The 21,079-nt window shown below is 44.9% G+C and overlaps 1 protein-coding gene across 1 annotated transcript; it reads right to left on the bottom strand.

Moving 5' to 3' along the window:
• Positions 1 to 6,395: 6,395 nt before the first annotated feature.
• LOC311271314 (NACHT, LRR and PYD domains-containing protein 3-like) lies at positions 6,396 to 15,033 on the bottom strand (the record flags this gene model as incomplete). The annotated part of the gene is made up of 11 exons (XM_084376927.1): positions 14,932 to 15,033; positions 13,693 to 13,978; positions 13,239 to 13,307; positions 12,494 to 12,619; positions 10,381 to 12,139; positions 10,097 to 10,270; positions 9,148 to 9,321; positions 8,644 to 8,817; positions 7,728 to 7,901; positions 7,163 to 7,209; positions 6,396 to 6,928 (listed from the first exon to the last, which is right to left on the bottom strand). Exons 2-11 carry the CDS (start codon positions 13,964 to 13,966, stop codon positions 6,396 to 6,398), a joined length of 3,504 nt encoding a protein of 1,167 aa, XP_084233053.1. The 5' UTR covers positions 13,967 to 13,978; positions 14,932 to 15,033.
• Between the last annotated feature and the right edge of the window lie 6,046 nt (positions 15,034 to 21,079).

Raw genomic sequence — 21,079 nt, 5'->3', positions numbered from 1 at the left:
GGTGCCTGGCCTCCTCCAGACATGACGCTTAGAATTGAGGCCAAACAGTTCAGTCTGTGTTCATCAGACCAGAGGATCTTGTTTCTCACAGTCTGAGTGTCCTTTATGTGCTTTTTTACAAACCTTCTCTGAGGAGAGGCTTCAGTCTGGCCACTCTGCCTTAAAGCCCAGATCGTTGAAGTGTTGCAGTGATGGTTGTCCTTCTCGAAGATTCTCTCATCTCCACACAGGATCTCTGGAGCTCATCCAGAGTGACCATCGGGTTCTTGTTCACCTCTCTTACTGAGGCCCATTTCCCCCGAATGCTCAGTTTGGCCGGGCGGGCCAGCTCTAGTTAGAGTCCTGGTCGTTCCAAACTTCTTCCATTAAGGATTATGGAGGCCGCTGTGCTCTCTGGACCTTCAATGCAGCAGAACGTCTTTTGTACCTGATCAGTGCTCTAATGAAGCTGATTATTAAGGAGGACTTTCTGCACCTGTTTGTTGTTGAGGTGTTGTTGTGCCCAGAAAGCTGCAGTGCTGCTATCAGCCACCAGGAGGAGCTGTTTTCATGTATCCAGTGTTCAGTTCCTTCAGACTGAAGCTCAGACTGACTTCATCACGTGGTGGAAGAAGTAGCCAATCAAATCCTTTACGTCTGTATCCATAGCAACACGACAGCACAGTGGAATGATGAATGAAATGAATAACCCAGCTTCTACAGTGGTTGGGTGAGTAAACAGAGCCACTAAAACGGAACAGATAGCCAGTTTATTTTGATATTACAGAAGTCATTTACAGGGGGACTATTTGATTTATACTTAACTTTTGTGTTGTGATTTTGATTCTTATTTTTATAGTGTTAGACTGGGTTTTTTTTATTTTATTATACTTCATATAACAAAAAGGGTTCCACTGAACTGAGCTCAGCATTCAACGCGGTCCTCCCAACCAGACTGGCTGAGAAGCTCCTAATCCTCGGACTGACACCTTCCCTCTGGAGCTGGGTTCTGGATTTCCTCACAGACAGACCCCAGACAGTCAGAGTTGGTACCCGGACATCAGGCACAAGGACGGTGAGCGCAGGGACCCCCCAGGGCTGTGTGCTGAGTCCTCTTCAGTACACCCTCTTCACCAACGACTGTGCCTCCACCCAGCGCAACACCACCATCATCAAGTTTGCGGATGACACAACAGTCATCGGACTGATCACTGGTGGGGTGGAGACAGACTACAGGGAGGAGGTGGCTCAACTGGTGTCCTGGTGCCACACAAACAATCTCTCCTTAAACGCAGAGAAGACTAAGGAGATGATTATCGACCCGAGGAAGAGGAGAAACCAGCACAGTCCACTTCACATCGTTGAGACTCAGGTAGAGAGGGTGAAAACCTTTGAATTCCTCGGCACCCACATCAGCGAGGACCTCCCCTGGTCTCACAACACCCAGCACATTGCCAGGAAGTCTCAGCAGCAGCTGTACTTCTTAAGAAAGCAGAGGAAATTTGGACTGTCCACCAAACTCGTCAGCAACTTCTACAGATGTACAGTGAAGAGCATCCTGACCAACTCCATCACAGTGTGGTTTAGGAACTGCACAGTACAGGAAAGGAAGGCTCTCCAACGTGTGATTAAAACTGCACAATACATCTGTGGAGCAGCCTTCCCATCACTTCAGGACATTTACAACACCCAGGTCACAAAGAGGGCACACAACATCATCAAGGACAATACACACCCCCAGCACACACTGTTCAGACTACTACCATCTGGCAGACGCTACAGGAGTGTGAAAGCCAGAACAACCAGACTTAAAAACAGTTTTTATCCACAGGCCATCAGGCTGCTGACTCTGTAACACACTCATAACAACTCTGTATACACAACTATTCAACACTCGGGACTACATTTGCACTATATTCAATACTGTGAACGACATTTTCACTATGTACATATCCAATGCATATATTATGTATATATCCAATAATAATATTCAATGTCCAATGTATATATTCAATATTCTTATATTTCAATTTCTTCAGTGCCTTCAGTGCCTTCTGCTGTATGCAAACATTGCATACTTTTTCTTTGTAGTTTAGTTTATTCATCTATTTTTCTTTTAAGTATATTTTGTTTGAAGGGAAACTAGAAAATTAAGAATTTCATTGCCCGGTGCAAACTATGTTTCCACTGTGTATATGACAATAAACATCTTGAATCTTGAAACAGATTTAAAATGGGGAATTTTAAAACCACCCCCCTCCCCCAGAAGCACAAGACTTCTCTAATGTTTACATAAGAATCGACAAGGAGACCTATTAAACTAGTGACTGTTGGACTTATCTAGTAAGATGGGAAGACCTATTTCAGGTTTACCCCAAATTACTAGGGAAGGCCCTTTGCACACAAAAGGATATCCCTCACTCCCACCGGCAGGGAGACAGGGCCTAGGGGAATAAGGCCCTTTTTTGCTTGGGAGTTCAGTTTCAGTTTCTGTGTTTGTTCAATATATTTGTTCGTAGGAAAATGTGGGTTGATAATATTACAGTGGAGGGGTTAGGAATCATTTCAAGGGATATGAACAATGCAATATGTTGATATAATGGTTGTGTCGCTGAATATCAATGGCCTGAATAATAAAAAAAAAGAGGTAAAGCTTTAACTAAGTTTAGAAAAGAGAAGATGCAGATTATTATTTTTTACAGGAGACACACTTATCGCGAGAGGAGCACGAAAAGTTTAAAAAGTTAGGCTACAGGAATTCATTTGCCAGTTACTTTGTACAAAATCATAAGAGGGGTGTGGCAATACTGATTGCTAACATGATAAAGTTTGAATTGATCAAGGATAAGGAGGGAAGATATATCATGATTAAAGGTAGTTGATCAGGACTATACCCACTACTCAGCCCCTCACGCAATGTACTCCAGAATTGATTATTTTCTAATGAATAAGGGGGATATATACAAAGTGAAGGAGTGCAGGATAGGGGTAACTGATATATCAGATCACAGTGCAATCTACCTAGAAATTCATCTGAACAACAAGAGGAAAAATACGGTATGGAGACTTAACGAAGATATAATGAACGATAAGGGATTAGTTGAAGAATTAAAAGGGGAAATAATTAGATACAGGGTCCCCAGTCTGCCAGTCCAGAGGCACTGTCCCCGACTGCCACGCGATGTTGCAGAGATGTGTCAACCAAGACAGCCCCACAACATCCAGAGACTTGGGGTAATCAGGGCGGATCTCATCCACCCCCGGTGCCTTGCCACCAGGGAGCTTCTTAACTACCTCAGTGACTTCGGCCCAGGTGATGAATGGATCAACCCCCAAGTCCCCAGCCTCTGCTTCCTCTATGGAAGGCGTGTCAGTGGGATTGAGGAGATCCTCGAAAGTATTCCATCCACCGCCCGACGATATCCCCAGTCGAGGTCAGCAGCTCCCCGACTCCACCGTCAACAGTGTTGGCAAAGGGCTGCTTCCCCTTCCTGAGGCGCCGGATGGTTTGCCAGAATTTCCTCGAGGCCGACCAGTAGTCCTCCTCTATGGCCTCCCCGAACTCTTCCCAGACCCGAACCTTATCTTCAGGGACCGCCCGCGCTGCAGCACACTTGGCCTGTCGGTAGCCGTCAGCTGTCTCAGGAGTCCCCTGAGCCAACCAGGCTCAATAGGATTCCTTCTTCAGCTTGACAGCATCCCTTACTTCCAGTGTCCACCACCGGGTTCGGGGATTGCCGCCACAACAGGCACCGGAGACCTTACGGCCACAGCTCCGAACAGCTGCGCCAACAATGGAAGCGGAGAACAAGGTCCATTCGGACTCAATGTCCCCAGCCTCCCTCGGGATCTGGTCAAAGCTCTCCCGGAGATGGGAGTTGAAGACCTTCCCGACAGAGGGTTCCACCAGACGTTCCCAGCAGACCCTCACGACATGTTTGGGTCTGCCAAGTCTGTCCAGCTCCCTCCCCCGCCAGCGGATCCAACTCACCACCAGGTGGTGATCAGTTGACAGCTCAGCCCCTCTCTTCACCCGAGTGTCCAAGACATACAGCCGGAGGTCAGATGACACGACCACGAAGTCGATCATTGACCTCCTGCCTAGGGCGTCCTGGTGCCACGTGCACTGATGGACACCCTTATGCTTGAACATGGTGTTCGTTATGGACAGACTGTGACTAGCACAGAAGTCCAACAACAGAACACCACTCGGGTTCAGATCGAGGAGGCCGTTCCTCCCAATCACGCCCCTCCAGGTAACACTGTCGCTGCCCACGTGAGCGTTGAAGTCCCCCAGGAGAACAATGGAGTTCCCGGTTGGAGCACTTTCCAGTACCCCTCCCAGGGACTCCAAGAAGGCCGGGTACTCTGCACTGCTGTTTGGCCCGTAGGCCGAAACAACAGTGAGAGACCTATCCCCGACCCAAAGGCGCAGGGAAACGACCCTCTCGTTCACCGGAGAGAACTCCACCACATGGTGGCCGAGCTGGGGAGCTATGAGCAAGCCCACACCAGCTCGCCGCCTCTCACCGCGGGCAACTCCAGAGTAGAAGAGAGTCCAGCCCCTCTCAAGGAGTTGGGTTCCAGAGCCCAGACTGTGCGTGGAGGCGAGCCCGACTATCTCTACTTGGTAACGCTCAACCTCCCGCACTAGCTCAGGCTCTTTCCCCCCCAGCGAGGTGACATTCCATGTCCCCATGGCTAGTGTCACCGTCCGGGGATTGGGTCGCCCGGGCCCCCGCCCAGGGGGCCACCCAAATCACAGCGCACCTGCCCCTTCTGAACCCTCCTGCGGGTGGTGAGCCTACTGGCGGGCGGGCCCATGTCGTTCCTTCGGGCTGTGCCCGGCCGGGTCCCGTGGGCAGAGACCCGGCCACCAGGCGCACGCCTGCGAGCCCCAGCCCCGGGCCTGGCTCCAGGGTGGGGCCCCGGTGACACCCTTCCGGGCGACGTACACTTCCTTGATCTTAAATCTTCCATAGGGGGCTTTGGAAACCGCTCTTAGTCTGACCTGTCACCTAGGACCTGTTTGCCTTGGGAGACCCAGCACCGGACAACATAGCTGCTAGGATCATTCAGGTGCTCAAACTCCTCCACCACGGTAAGGTGTCGGTTCAAGGAGGGGCGTTCAGTCCGTAAGATATCTTTGCTCCGGAGATCGTTCGCATTTATTTATTTATTTATTTATTTATTTCACTTGTTTACTCACAAGTCCGTTAGCAGCACTGAAGCTCTCCTGTGTTTCAGCAGGCACAGCGGTCGTGTGCAGGAAGTATCTCCGTTGCGTGGATTCGTTCACAACAATTGCGCAGCATCCTTGTCGCCATTGTAGAAACTCAATGTCCTCACTGTTTCATATGTTTGACTTGAAGCTTTAATAAATTCTCAGTGAAATCGTCACAGGTAACATATCCCATTGTCACTCAGCTCAGGCAGCCAAAACTAACACTGACTATAAACACAAATGACTTCCTCAGTCTCTTAAAGGGATACTACCTAATTGTAGCGACACTACAAATGTGTTTTTGAAAGCCTATGAAGGAAAAAAATGTAAAGTAATCTCAACCCTATACAGAGGTTTGTTGTCACGCAGGAAGACTTCCTCTCTTTATGTCAAAGAAAAATGGGGAAAAAAAGTTGAAGGAACAAATAACTGAGGAGGAATGGTTTAATATTTGTAAAACGCAGTGCACGGCCACTAGCTCCAGGATTTGGAGAGAATTGAATTGGAAAAATATGGTCATATTTTTTATAACTCCAAACATTAGGAAGGAAACTGTATGTAACCAGCAACCATGCTGGAGACTATGTGGACACATGGATGTAGCCCATATGCATATTTTTTGGTCTTGCCAAAAGATAATAGGATATTGGGATAAAATTCGGCTGGGTTTAAGAAAAAAAATAGGATACGGGATACCCAAGTCTTATAAGATACTTTATTTGGGAAATTTGACACAAGATATAATACAAAAAGAGGATGAGTATCTTGTTAAAGTTCTGCTATCCACAAGTAAAAAAGCAATAACAAGGTTATGGTATAAAGCAGAACCACCGACCGTGGAGCAGGGGGTGAGCACTGTGGTAGAAAAATTGGTAATGGAAAAATTACACACAAACTATGATTACAAGAGACACAATTTCAGGAAAAATGGAAAAAATTGACACAGCAAGAGGACACCACCATCACCACTGGACAATAAGGACACTGATATGTGAATAATTGCTTTGTGGAGTGTGTAAAACCTGACACTGTAATTGCTGAAAGAAAATTTCAATTAAAAAAATAAATAAATAAAAGAAAACTACAAAATGTTTTACAACAACAAAACAACAGATGATTGAACAAGATGAACCAATAACTGTTTTAATGCAATCAGCAAAGTTGTCTGTGTGTGTGTGTGTGTGTGTCCCTCCTACAGAGACACTGAAGAACCAGAACCTAACCAGAACCCAGGATAAAGAGGTTGAGTGAATGTGGTGTTGAAGGTGTGGAGGTGGATCAGTGTGTCAGAGGAGACTCTGTAGAAGGACAGAGTGCCAGCAGGACAGTCCACATACACTGCTACTCTGTTAGAGACAGAGGAGGAGGAGGAGGAGGAGGAGGAGAGGACTGTTTCTCTCATATTGTGACAGACAGAGTAACGACCACCATCAGAGCAGTTCAGACTCCAGGACTGATTATTCCCTCCAAACCAACAGTCCTCTCTGCCTCCTCTCCTGCTGATTCCTCTGTAACTCACTGATATCTCAACCTCTCCTCTCCACTCGACCTCCCAGTAACAGCGACCAGTCAGACCATTTCTACACAGCAGCTGAGGCCACTCAAACCTCTCTGGATGATCAGGATATGGCTGCTCCTCTCTCACATGTGTCACCTTCCTGTTGTTGTCAGACAGTTTGAGGTTTGTGTTTACTGTGTTTGTGTCCACTGTGAGTTCACAGACATCTGATGGAGACAACAAGACACAATACAGCAGCAGTTTATCATCTAACACAGCTGATGGTTTATTTGTTGCTTTATTAACAGACTGACTGTTAATTAGATCAAAACTTCACAATGACTCATCTTTTTGGATCTTCTTTCAAACTGACAGTTGAATGCAGATACACAAGCTTTAGATTTAAACTACTTTAACATGTGCTGCCTTGTTTTCATCAGTCAAAGTGAACACACACTTACACTTCCTCACACCAGGTTTCAGCCACTGCTCTCCACCATGTTCCACCCTGGACGAAGAAACAAAGTCAGGATGAACCTTCAGAAGCTTCTTCATCAATGATCTTCATAAAGCTTCACTCAGATCACCATGAAGACAAAACAGCTGCATTTATAAAACACACACTCAAACTTTACATCAAATATTCACAAACAACAACCAAATAATAAAATGAAAAAAACATAGAAAACATACAATTTTATTTACAGTGATGAATGTAAAATCAAAAAAGTAAACTTTATTGATTTTGCCCAATATGACAAATTACAGTTTGTCTCCAGGCTCTTTACAATCTGTTCAGCAGACGACTCCCTCTATACTCAGAACCGTTTGACTTGATTTGTTGATTTTGATGGTGGTGTGTCGTTAGCCAGGAGGTCAGTCTCAGTGTGGACAGGGACTCTCAGCATATCAGTTACTCTCTTCACAATTATCAACAGTGTTGCTGGTTCAGACTGTGAACCAACAGTCCTCAGCTTGTCAGTGTGACAGAAAAACAGTGTGTGAGCTCTTGGTGTCTGTTCATACCTGAGAGTGTCCAGTCTCCAGTCTGGATCCTCGAGTCCAGCCGACAGCAGCTTCACTCCTGAGTCTCCTGGATGATTGTAGCTCAGGTCCAGCTCTCTCAGATGGGAGGGGTTGGATCTCAGAGCTGAGGCCAGAGAAGTACAGCCTTCCTCTGTGATCAGACAGCCTGACAGCCTGGACACACATACATACACAGAATGATTTATTTTGATCTTTTTGTCATTGTCTGTGTGAAATTTTTAGTTAATTCTGTAGTTATCTATCCTTGGCCACTCAGGAGTAGCATACCAAGATGTAAAACACAACACTGACATATTAACACAACTGACTTTAAAGATAGGATCCACAAACATAAATCTATCAGACTGCTCCTTCAATCCAGCTCTTAGTTTCAAAGCTTACTACACAAGAACAAAATGCATTGCATGTAATGACCTGGTCCACATTAGGCAGAAGAAAAAATAATAATAATTTAAAAAATCTCTATTTTTAAGCTTCTTATAGGCACTCTGGTACAGTTTTTACATTGAAAGTATGTCTTGATCATTTTGGAAATATTTTTGGCCAAATGTCCTCCATCAGTCCACTGACTGCGGCTCACCTGCTCACTTTATTTACCATCAGCTAGCCTTGCTGAACGCATTCAAGTCAGGAACATTTTTCACTGTTGATGTGAGCTGAGTAAAGGTGAGCAGGTGAATCACAGTCACATAGCTGATGGACGACAGAGGTAGATTTACATTTGGCCAATAATATTATTGTTGATTTGCAATTCATTCTAATGTGCTGGAAATAAACAGAAAACCTGATAAATCAGGAAAAATCCTATTCCTGATGGATTGTGACTTGAAATCATTGACTTATATGTCAAGCAACATTTAAATGCTCATCTTTTAAACAGAAGCTAAACCCTGACCTGAGAGTCTCCAGTTTACAGTGTTGACTCTTCAGTCCAACAGACAGCTGCTTCACTCCTGAATCCTGCAGGTCGTTGTTACTCAGGTCCAGCTCTGTCAGATGAGAGGACTGGGAGCTGAGAACTGATGAGAAGTCCTGGCAGCATTTCTTTGTGAGGCCGGTGTGATTAAACCTTATAAAAAGATCAAACAAAAATATTTTCTTTTTATGTTTCAGTTAAGCAAATCTGTTCAGTGTCAGTGAGCAGGACAGCTTTTCTATATATTTCAAGTTTAAAACACTTTATGACACTCAACACTCCTGAATGCCCAGGCCAAGTGACACATATGGACACCAACAAACATCGTTTGGGTTCTTGGGTTGTGTTCTCAGGTTGGAAAATCCAGAATTCCTGATAAATCAGGAACAATCCTATTCCTGATGGACTGTGACTTGAAATAATTGACTTGTATGACAAGCAACATTTAAGAGCACATCTGTTAAACAGAAGCTAAACCCTGACCTGAGAGTCTCCAGTTTACAGTGTTGACTCTTCAGTCCAACAGACAGCTTCTTCACTCCTGAATCCTGCAGGTCGTTGTTACTCAGGTCCAGCTCTCTCAGATGAGAGGACTGGGAGCTGAGAACTGATGAGAACTCCTGACAACATTCCTCTGTGAGGCCGGTGTCATTTAACCTTATAAAAAGAGAAAACAAAAATATTTTATTTTTGTTTCAGTTTTGCAAATCTGTTCAGTTTCAGTGAGCAGACAGATTTTCTATATAAATCAAGTTTAAAAACACTATATTAATCCAAAAAATTTAACATGACATTAAATCAGCTTGTTGAATTAAAAGTTACCCTTTTTCTGAGAAAAAAAGGGTTTGACTCAAAAAAGTTATGACATAATCCTACCACAGGACACACTGCACCAAAAACTAAAACTTTACTTCACGTTCACTGAAATCACTTTTATTGCTTACAATTACAGATGGTAAAAAAGATGCTTCAGCTTGCACTGCTCAAATGTGAGCTGTTTCTGGCCGGTGTAGATGTAAAACAAGTCAACTGTAATAGAAAGCTACAGTTCTATGAATTCCCTGTGGCCATTAGATTTTTTTTTTTTTAAATGTCTGAAATAAATCAGTTTACCACAATGATCAGACAGGGATGGTGTTGTGTTAAGGTTGTTCTTTAGCACACTGTATCATAGCATAGCATAGGATAATTTTTATGAAAACAAATATGTATGTTTCATGCAAATGTTGGATTTGTTGCACATAATGCAAATGCACATGATCGCCCCTGGGTGTGAGACATTTAAAGGGAAATGTCTGTTGTATGTTCACTGTAACATTAACTACATACTACATGAAAGAAAAGAGAATCACTTCCACTTTAAGTGTCCCACTATGTTCATTACTTGCATCATAAATCACCACAAACACACCGTGCATCTGGATGTTCTTACCGAAGGCTCTGAAGTTTGCAGTTAGCACTTCTAAGACCATCAGAGATCAGCTTCACTCCAGAGTCCTGCAGCCTATTCATGCTCAGGTCCAACTCCTCCAGACCAGAAGACTTCAAGCTGAGAACTGATGAAATATGCTTCCCACATCTGCCTGTGAGGTTACAGTTACTTAGCCTAAAGAGAAAAACAAAATGACAGTCAACGTTTTGCAAACATTGTCTCCTACACTTAAACACAAACAGGGAGTTTTAGAGCAGTTGGGTATCTTGAGGTCGAACACTTACAAAGCTGTCTTTGATACTTTGAGCACAGGCAGCAGCCTCTCCAGAACTTCACCTGATCTGGAGTATTTTTTCAGGTCGAAGACATCCAGGTCTTCATTGGAACCGAGCAGCAGAAATGCCAAAGCTGACCAATGTGCAGGTGAGATTTCATGAACATCTCCTGAGTTCAGGAACTGTTGGACTTGCTCTAGCAGAGACTGGTCACCCAACTCATTTAAACAGTGCAACAAATTGATAACTTTGTTGGTGTAGGACAGTTCATTGTTCTCGAGCTTTGTGTGAATGTAGGTGATGGTCTGCTTGTTTCTCCCTAGATGTCTTCCTTTGTCTCCAAATACTCTCTGAAGAAGAACCTGATTTGTTTCCTGTGAAAGACCGAGCAAGAAGCGTAGGAACAAGTCCCATTGTCCATAATCGTTGTCTAAAGCCATATCCACTGCGCTCTTCTGGAGGAAGGAATGTTTACATTTCTTTGATGACAATCTCACACTTGTCTGGCTGTGAAGCAGATTTTCTCCGCTATCTATGAAGGTTTCTAACACATACAGAGCTGCAAGAAACTCCTGAACAGTTAAATGTATGAAAGAGTACATCACTTGTTTGTGAAGACCACGTTCTTTTCTCATGACCTGTGTACAAACTCCTGAATAAACAGCAGCTTCTGTCAGATTAATCTGACAACTTTTCAAGTCATCTTCATAGAATACTATGTTGCCCTTCTGCAGCTGTTCAAATGCCAGCTTTCCCAATTTCATGATCTTATCTTCGTCTCTTTCACCTTCCTGCTCAGCCTTATGTTTCCGTTTTGTCTGGATGATAAGGAAGTGTGTGTACATTTCAGTCAGAGTTTTCGGAAACTCACCTTCGGGAGTTTCTGTGAGGAGACTGAGGAGCACAGTGGCTGAAATCCAACAGAAGAGTGGGATGTGGCACATGATGTACAGACTTCTTAGTGACTGAAGATGATTGAGGATCTTCTGAGCCATACCCTTGTCATCGACTTTCTTCTGAAAGTACTCCTCCTTTTGCTCATCATTAAAGCCTTGAACCTCGGTCACCCTGTGGATGAACTCGTTGGGAATCTTAGTGGCTGCTGCTGGTCTACTTGTGATCCAGACTGAGGCTTTGTGGAGCAGTTTCCCTTGGATTAAGTTGGTGAGTAGGCAGTCTAATGTTGTAGTGTGTGTAATACTGCGGCACGTCTCATTTTTGTCAAAGTCCAGAGGCAATCTGCTTTCATCCAGACCGTCAAAGATGAACAGAATACTTGAATTGTTGTAGTCTGACGTTTCTAAATCCCTCACTTCTTTAAAATAGTAACCTATTAACTCTTTAAGACTCCAACACTTTTCTTTTATTAAATTCAACTCTCTGAATGTGAATGTAAATATGAAGTCAGTTGTCTGGTTGACTTCTCCAGTCGCCCAGTCGTGAGTAAATTTCTGCACAGCGACAGTTTTTCCAATCCCAGCGTTTCCCTTGGTCAGAACTCTCTGGGGAGGATTTTCTTCGTTCGATAACGGTTTGAAAATGTCAGTGAGGTCGATTTTCTTCTCCTCACTTGAACTCCTTTTACATTCTAATTCAACAACTTCGTGTTCACAATTAACCTCCCCACTGTCTCCCTCTGTGATGTTAAGCGTCGTATAGATCTTGTCTAACAGAGTTGATGATCCATCTTCCTTTGTTCCTTGAAACAGATTCTTGGTTTGAGATTCAAGGTAAGATTTTAGATCAGCTTGGCACTTTTGGATGTTTCCTGAAAGATAAATGAGATCATCGTTACATGAATAACATTTATTTTCTTGTACTCTTCCAAGTTAGCAAATACTACAGATGTTTCTCCTTTCAGAGGATGCCATTGCCACGGCTTTCAAGGTGCCATGACATGGCAGAAAAGGAGGGGGACTTCTATTCTATCTATTGTCCAGCTGATTTTGCATTAGCTGCAGTGGGCACCAACAACCATGTGGCACATGTGAGCAATACAAACTTAAGTGAACAGGCCAGAGACCTGAGTTTTGGTGCCATTTTGGTGGTTACATTTCAAGCAAACACACAATTAAGTATAAAAAGCATTAACTTGACTTATTAATTCAGGGGGAACATTTACCTGCTGTGTAATTATTGGTGATATTGGTGATAATGTCTCTTCCAGTGTTGCCACCAGTCAAATGAGGTGTGTTGATGACACTTCCAGTCTGTGCTGTGACTGTTGTGCTTCCCACTTGAGTTCCAGCTGTTAGAAAATAGACAAAATAATTAGGAACCACAACTCACTTTCCTTTTGTCGATGTCTGAACTATGATAAGGTGGTTCAGAGATTCTACTTTGTTAGAGCAGATTGACCTGAAAGATTAAGAACAAGTAAAGTCTGGTGAAGCCGCTGGGTCAGGACAGTTGTTGAAGCTCAGATTCAGGCAGAATGATGCAGATTACATTCTGGTCATGTCACAGTGGACATTATATGGTACATGAATCTGAGCTTGTGTTGAAGCAACAGACATTTTCCAGCTTTTGTCCATCATGAGAGAATAAAACAGTACTGTAGGAGGAGAGCTGACCATGAAGTTAGCAGGACGACTACCAGGACCTGAACCTGAGAACTGAGGGAGAAGTTTCTAGGAATTTTTATTTTTCACATTATTTACTTGTTTACCCATGTATTTGTATTCATGCATTGTTTTCATAAGCTCACATTATGTGATACAGACACACAAACTGCAGAAACATCTTTCCACAAACTGTTTGTTTCAGAGCGACGCTTGTTAGACGCACAGTCTGTTGGTTGGTTCCACCAAAAACAAAACGTTGTCTTTCAGGGCTTCCATACATACCAGAGAATACAGCAGCTTTACCTTCACTCTGAGAGGAAGAAGGTCCTCTGTTCTCTGAAGGCTCTCCAACATCACCGACACTCGCTGACACTGAGAGAGAGGTGAAGACAGAGATTATGGCTGGTTGCACCAACAAGGATTCATTTAATCTGAGATCAGATCTAATCTGAGTTTAGTAAAACCAGGTTTAAAATGAGTTGATCCAGATTTTAAATTAGGCAGAGCTCTGTTGCACCATTAAAATGAATCTCTGCTCAGTTAAACATGTTTATTTATGTGAACCATCAAACCTCCATCCTCTCCAATAACAATTATTGATGCTTCAACCTTTTCTCCTCATTATGAAATCAGACCTCTTTGTTTTTCTCTGCTGAAAACAATGAGCTTCTGTACTGAGAGGCCTGTTCCTTTACAAGTATTGTGTCGTCGACTCTCTTCGTCTGAAAATGATATTAAAATAAAAAATGTGACTGACCTTCTGGTCCTGAGCTGTTGGCTGACAGACTCTGCACCAGGTCATTCCTCTTTATCTTCTCTAAAATCTTCTTGGTCACCTTCAGAGCTCCATCAAGTTTGAAGGTGTTCACCATCAGATCCACTGTGTCCCGTCTTTCTGCACTCTCCAGCTTGGACTGTTTGATGGGTTGGTAGCCTTCCAGGATGTCAGGCTGCTTCAGATGCCATTTGAAATCCTTGAATTCATCAACTTTTAGATCCTCCAGAGTGTTGAAAATGTCCTCTGGAGTCATCGTGGCTCCCTGCTGAAGACAGGCAGTGTTATCACCTGAAGGAAAACCAGCCAGGCTTCCAGCAGCTGGGAAACATCAGTGAAGACCGGTCTTAACTCTTGAGAAGCTGCTGCATTTATTATGTGACTCACTGCGACCTGTACTGACAACAGACACAACCTGCTAACCTTTTTATTCTCTGCTCTGCTCGCAGTCATCGTCTCTTTTCTGACTCTCTCTCTTTTCTGACCACACTCTGCCTACGCACAGCGAGCACATGTTGATGATCACAACACAGAAACAAGCTTTGTTTGAGAAAAGACTGCTGATAAAAAATATTCTACATCAGAGATCAGACGACGAGACGACCCTGGTTGTACGGACTGACCAATCAGAGGTCTGCAGTGTTTTAACTCCACCTGTTAATATCAGATCAGTGTGCTAGCTACGTCAACAGGACAGTAACATGCATGGCTTACTTCTCGCCTAAAATGTCTTCAGACAATTCTGCAGAAATTTCACTGAGCTATTTTCATAATATAAGAGAAAGTTTCCAAACGAGACACCACGTTGGTCCAGTTTTAAATATACACGGCTCACGAGTGGCATTCGTTCGGCTGGACAATAAAGTTGTAAAGCAACATTACAACATGGCTCTCTTGCATAAAACTGTGAGCTAACGTTACTTTTACATGTTGGGAGATGATGTGGTGATAAGAGTGATAAAACACACAGCAGGACCTGACACTCCCTCATCTCTCAGCAGTAAAATCAGCTCAGATTAACATCAGTACATTAAATTGGACAAAATGTGAAAAGACTCATTTTGTTGAGAAAGTCACATTTCATAGAATAACTAGTGAGTTAATTCATGAATATTCAGAACTTAAAATAGTGTTCGTTCAGTTCATCGCTGCTCTCATTCACAAGTTCATGTTGTAGTTTCTGCATCAAAGGTGTGTCATGTTACCTGTCAGAGTTCTCACCTGTTAAAGTCCAGATGAGGTCAAAGAGTCATTCTTCCTTCGTCTGCAGACTCTGACAGACGCTGCTGGTGTCTGTGTTCATCTGACCGACGGCCGTCACATCCTCATACCTTCAAATACAAATCAGGCGCGTCAATGACGTGAGAGCAGAAACCCAGTGTGAGCTGTAGTGCTGCCAGTCAGCAGCAGGTGTCAGTGTTACAGAAGGTCTGTCAGTCAGCGCTCTGATGGGAGAGATTTCACAGCAGTTAGACACACTGACAGAGATCCAGAGTCCAAACTGCAGGAACAATGAAGCCCCGAGAAGAAGAAGAGAAAGAAGAACAGGTTGATTATTGAATGAGGGAGAGAGAACAGTCTGTAAACTCATGACAACATGTGACAAACACAAAGTGCATCAACAAAGAGACAGAGAGGTGGACTGAAACCAACCAACAGATATCTGACACACATTTACAATAAAGCTGCCTTCACATGTTGTCACATCTCAGTATCTTAATACAAAACTCACATGCTGTATGTGTGTTGAGAGAGTCGCTGCTGATGATGTGTTCTGCTAAACTGGACTTTCTTTCATTGTCACATTATAATATTAATAAAATCACAATCAGCTGATCAAACTTTGATGAGCACATGATTTTGGCTCGGTCTCTCTTGTTGAAACTAAACTTCTCTCCACAAACATGTTACGTTTAGAATAATGAGGTCGTTCTCTGCAAAAATACATCTTTATTTTAAAACCTGCTTCAGAAATAATATCATTGTTGTTGGTGGACTAAGAGACTGGACTGTCCGGCTGCACAACTCTTCAGATTATTGGCTCACCACCCGCAGAAGGGTTCAGAAGGGGCCGGTGCGGTGTGATTTGGGTGGCTGTTCTGGGCGGGTGTCCCGGCGACCCAATCCCCGGGTGGTGACTCTAGCCATGGGGAATGTCTGGCTGGGAAAGTGCCTGAGCTAGTGCGGGAGGTCGAGCGTTACCGGCTAGAAATAGTTGGGCTCACCTCCACGCACAGTCTGGGCTCTGGAACCCAACTCCTTGAGAGGGGCTGGACTCTCTTCTACTCTGGAGTTGCCCGCGGTGAGAGGCGGCAAGCTGGTGTGGGCTTGCTCATAGCTCCCCAGCTCAGCCACCATGTGTTAGAGTTTTCCCCGGTGAACGAGAGGGTCGTTTCCCTGCGCCTTTGGGTCGGGGATAGGTCTCTCACTGTTGTTTCGGCCTACAGGCCAAACGGCAGTGCAGAGTACCCAACCTTCTTGGAGTCCCTGGGAGGGGTACTGGAGAGTGCTCCAACCGGGGACTCCATCGTTCTACTGGGGGACTTCAACGCTCACGTGGGCGGCTACAGTGTTACCTGTAGGGTCTGATTTGATCCAATCTGAACCCGAGTGGTGTTCTGTTGTTGGACTTCTGTGCTAGTCACAGTTTGTCCATAACGAACGCCATGTTCAAGCATAAGGGTGTCCATCAGTGCACGTGGCACCAGGACACCCTAGGCCGGAGGTCAATGATCGATTTTGTGGTCGTGTCATCTGACCTCCGGCCGTATGTCTTGGACACTCGGGTGAGGAGAGGGGCTGAGCTGTCAACTGATCACCACCTGGTGGTGAGTTGGATCCGCTGGCAGGGGAGGAAGCTGGACAGACTTGGCAGACCCAAACGTACTGTGAGGGTCTGCTGGGAACCTCTGGTGGAACCCTCTGTCGGGGAGGTCTTCAACTCCCACCTCCGGGAGAGCTTTGACCAGATCCCGAGGGAGGCTGGGGACATTGAGTCCGAATGGACCTTGTTCTCTGCTTCCATTGTTGACGCGGCTGTTCGAAGCTGTGGTTGTAAGGTCTCCGGTGCCTGTCGTGGCGGCAATCCCCGAACCCGGTGGTGGACACCGAAAGTAAGGGATGCTGTCAAGCTGAAGAAAGAGTCCTATCGAGCCTGGTTGGCTCGGGTGACTCCTGAGGCAGCTGACGGGTACTGGCAGGCCAAAGGTGCTGAAGTGCGGGCGGTCCCGGAAGCAAAAGCTTGGGTCTGGGAAAAGTTCGGGGAGGCCATGGAGGAGGACTACCGGTCGGCTTCGAGGAAATTCTGGCAAACCATCCGGCGCCTCAGGAAGGGGAAGCAGCACTCCACCAACACTGTTTACGGTGGAGGTGGGGAGCTGTTGACCTCGACTGGGGATATTGTCGGGCGGTGGAAGGAATACTTTCGAGGATCTCCTCAATCCCACTGACACGCCTTCCATAGAGGTGGCAGAGGCTGGGGACTCGGGGGTTGATCCATTCATCACCCGGGCCGAAGTCACCAAGGTAGTTTGGAAGCTCCACGGTGGCAAAGCACCGAGGGTGGATGAGATCCGCCCTGAGTACCTCAAGTCTCTGGATGTTGTGGGGCTGTCTTGGCTGACATGTCTCTGCAACATCGCGTGGCAGTCGGGGACAGTGCCTCTGGACTGGCAGACCGGGGTGGTGGTCCCTCTATTCAAAAAGGGGAACCGGAGGCTGTGTTCCAACTACCGGGGGATCACACTCCTCAGCCTCCCTGGTAAAGTCTATTCCAGGGTACTGGAGAGGAGAATTCGGCTGATAGTCGAACCTCGGATTCAGGAGGAACAATGCGGTTTTCGTCCTGGCCATGGAACACTGGACCAGCTCTATACCCTCCGCAGGGTGCTCGAGGGTTCATGGGAGTTTGCCCAACCAGTCCACATGTGTTTTGTGGACTTGGAGAAGGCATTCGACCGGGTCCCTCGTTGTTGTACAAACAGAGCAGGAGCCTGGTTTGCATTGCCGGCAGTAAGTCAGACCTGTTCCGGGTGCAAGTTAGCCCCGCAACCCCCGGAAAGGGGGGATAAAGTGGCCACACCCCGTGACCCGAACAGGAAAAGCGCACAAGACAATGAGATGAGATGAGATGAGATGAGATGAGACAGCTTCTTCCTTCCACATATTCCCACAAAGAGGTTGTAACGTGTTAAGTCTTAAAGATGACCACTGCAGCTTTCTTGTGAAGGTGATAAAAGTGAAATCCTCATGTACTCACGTCTTTGTGCACACAGCGCTGAAAGTCTGTGCGTCTCTTTTAATCCTTAATAATTGAAGAGTTTCACTCAATACTCGTCGTCTTCTCTTCTTAACGAGGGGTCCATCTGTATGCTTCGCATCCTTAGCGAGCGTTAGTTTCTGACTAATGTTATACGGCTCCGTCTTTTCTTCAAACTTAAGCCATAGAGTCCAAGCATATAGTTGAAGCGTGCTTCAACAAAAACTGTGTAGACCACGTTCTTTGTTTTACTGTTTACTGAAACTTTCTTCTGTCATACAAAAGCGCATGATAAGCACAAAAAATGTAAAATAATAGTGGTTCAAAGCACGGTCAAAAACTAGTGTGCTCTCAAGGCTCCACAGCTTCAACATAAAATCTAACAAGCACAGGCAAGCCTATTAACACGTTACGTACCTTGTGATATCCCTTTAACCAAAATTTATTTAAGTATTTGCAAAAATCCCCTTTTTTTAACTTTGGCCTCTTTAAACTTCCTCTGCACGCCCTGCTCATGAGCAGAGGAAGTCATGTGACGGACCACCACAGTTTAACACCAGAGGCAGCTGCTCACTTCCTGCTTCCTGTCAACGGTCAACCTCATATACATATATAACATGACCACCATCATTCACTGACCTTATTGTAACCATGACGACAAAGCTCTTCTAAACTTAACAGAGTCATGTGAACCCAAAACCCAGAATGATCTCTGAGCTTCACCAGGTTGTCCTCGTGGTGTCACGTCAGGAGGCAGTTTGATTTCTGCAGCGGTCGTGGTCTGTAATGTCGTCTTGCTGAGCTTGTTTGTCAAAGCACTTTGTAAAGGTGATATATAAGTAAAGTTGATCATATTCTTATTATTAAAGAAAGAATCACAGTGTTTGGACTGAAGTTGATTTCTTGTTGTCACATTAAAGCTGAGCAGACTCTCGGCTCAGGATGAAAATCTGTTCAAATACTTCTGACTGCACAAAGAAATCCACCTGGACTACAGCTGTTATTAAAACAAACTGGACTGAGATCAGTCTGTAAAATACTAAGAAGAAATGATTGTTGGATGTCAACCGGCTCCTTTAAGCAGATATTACCAATCAAAAGCAACAGAAACAGACCAGAGGCAGAAACAAGCTGCTGACACACAGCTGGAGGATCTAAATCTCTTCTCATTTAACTTCAGTGTAACTTCAGTGTAGAATTTCTGTCATTTGTCTTTGTCAAAAATTCACTCAGTTTCACAAGTTTTTTATTTCTTCTGGAGGTTTTTGGAAAGTCTTCACAAAATGAAAGAACTTTGAAAGATTATCCTGTAAAGTGTTTTTTGCCATCAGCTGTCAGCTCATGAACGCAGGAGAGAAGGTAATTCAGATCAGACAGAGAATGGATCACCAGAAATAAAAAACGTCTTCACTGACCCCTCAGGGCTCCCGTACCTCTCAGGGTCAGTCTGTCAGTTCAACAATAATACTGATGATTCTGTGAATATATTGAGCCTAACCTTAAACAGATTGAGTCCGGTATAAACCATAGAACCAGGACCAGTCCAATCTAACCAGTTACCTGCTTGTAGCCATTAAGTTAGTGTAACTTTAATTCATCTTCACAAAGATATGAACCAGTTCAAACACCTTGTTACCTCTTCAGCTGAGCTCACCTGAGTTTCCAGCACACTTTTACTCTACATTATATTCTCAACATTACAAAGACTAACAGGAGCTCTATGGCCATTTGTCAAGTTCTAGTTATCAGTTGAGACAAACTTCCTTTCAAGATAAAATGCTTCCATTCAGGCAGGAAATACCTAAACAAAATAAAACAAATGAACAGGAATATAACCAAAGACGTTACATTGACCTGGACACAGTGTTGGAGGTGGAGCCCCGTTCATTCATATGAAAGCTGCTCAGTGCTGCATGAAGCCAAAACACTCGACTTCCTGGATATGAAATTACTCAGATCTTCCGTGTTGTGCGGTCCAGAGAGTGAGTGCACTGGAGACTTCTGCTGACTTCTGCTGACTGAGCCAGCTAACTTCTGGTTTAGCACCCGGCTAATTCAAATAGAGAAAAAATAATTTAATCGTGTGGCTCTTCTAGACTTTCCAAATGTTATTGGACCGAGTGGATCAAATTCTGACTGACAAGTCATGTCTCGGGGGTTGTGACGCTGAAAAAAAATAATGTCTCCACCATTTACTCAGTACTTAGTTGAAGCACCTTTGGCAGCAATTACAACATCCAGTCTTCTTGGATATGACGTGACAAACTGCACACCTGGATTTGGGGATTTTCTGCTGTTCTTCTCTGAAGATCCTCTCAAGCTCTGTCAGGTTGGATGGGGACAGATATTTTCAGGTCTCTCCAGAGACATTTGATTGGGTTCAAGTCAGGGTTCTGGCTGAGCCACTCAAGGACATTCACAGAGTCGTCTTGAAGTCACTCCTGCATTGTCTTAGCTGTGTGCTGAGGGTCATTGTCCTGTTGGAAGGTAAACCTTCGGTCCAGTCTGAGGTCCTGAGTGCTCTGGATGAGGTTTTCATTCAGGATATCTCTGTACTTTGCTCCTTTCAGCTTTCCTTCAACCCTGATCAGTTGCCCAGTCCCTGCTGCTGAAAAACACCACCACAGCATGATGCTGCCACCAGGGAGTCATGCTATGCAGGGTCAAGGTGAAGTCTGAACAGGTGAGTCTTGGGTCTTTTGCGGAAGATGGCAAGCGATTCCGCTGTCCTGACATTGGTCGGAGTTCGTTCCGAGTTGCGTTGCATCCTTTGTGAGGAAAGACCGGATCCTGCGGATGTTGTAGAGGGCAAATCTGCAGGATCGTGCCACCGTGGTGATGTTGGAAGTGCAGGATAGTCCGTCGTTGAGGATCACACCCAGGTTTCTCGCAGTCGATGAAGGCGATACTGTGACGTCCTCGACAGTGACTGACAGGTCCATGTGAGGGCAGTCTTTCCCCAGGATGAAGAGGAATTCAGTTTTACTAAGGTTGAGCTTGAGATGATGCGCAGTTGTCCAAGCGGAGACGTCTGCCAGACATTATGAGATGCGTGTGTCGACGTGGGTGTTGGAGGATGGGGGAAAGGGGAGGAACAGCTGGGTGTCATCA

This window comes from Pagrus pagrus, assembly GCF_965226575.1.
Source record: "Pagrus pagrus genome assembly, chromosome: 2".
Taxonomy (NCBI): Eukaryota; Metazoa; Chordata; class Actinopteri; order Spariformes; family Sparidae; genus Pagrus; species Pagrus pagrus.
This window is presented reverse-complemented; position numbering and strand designations above follow the sequence as displayed.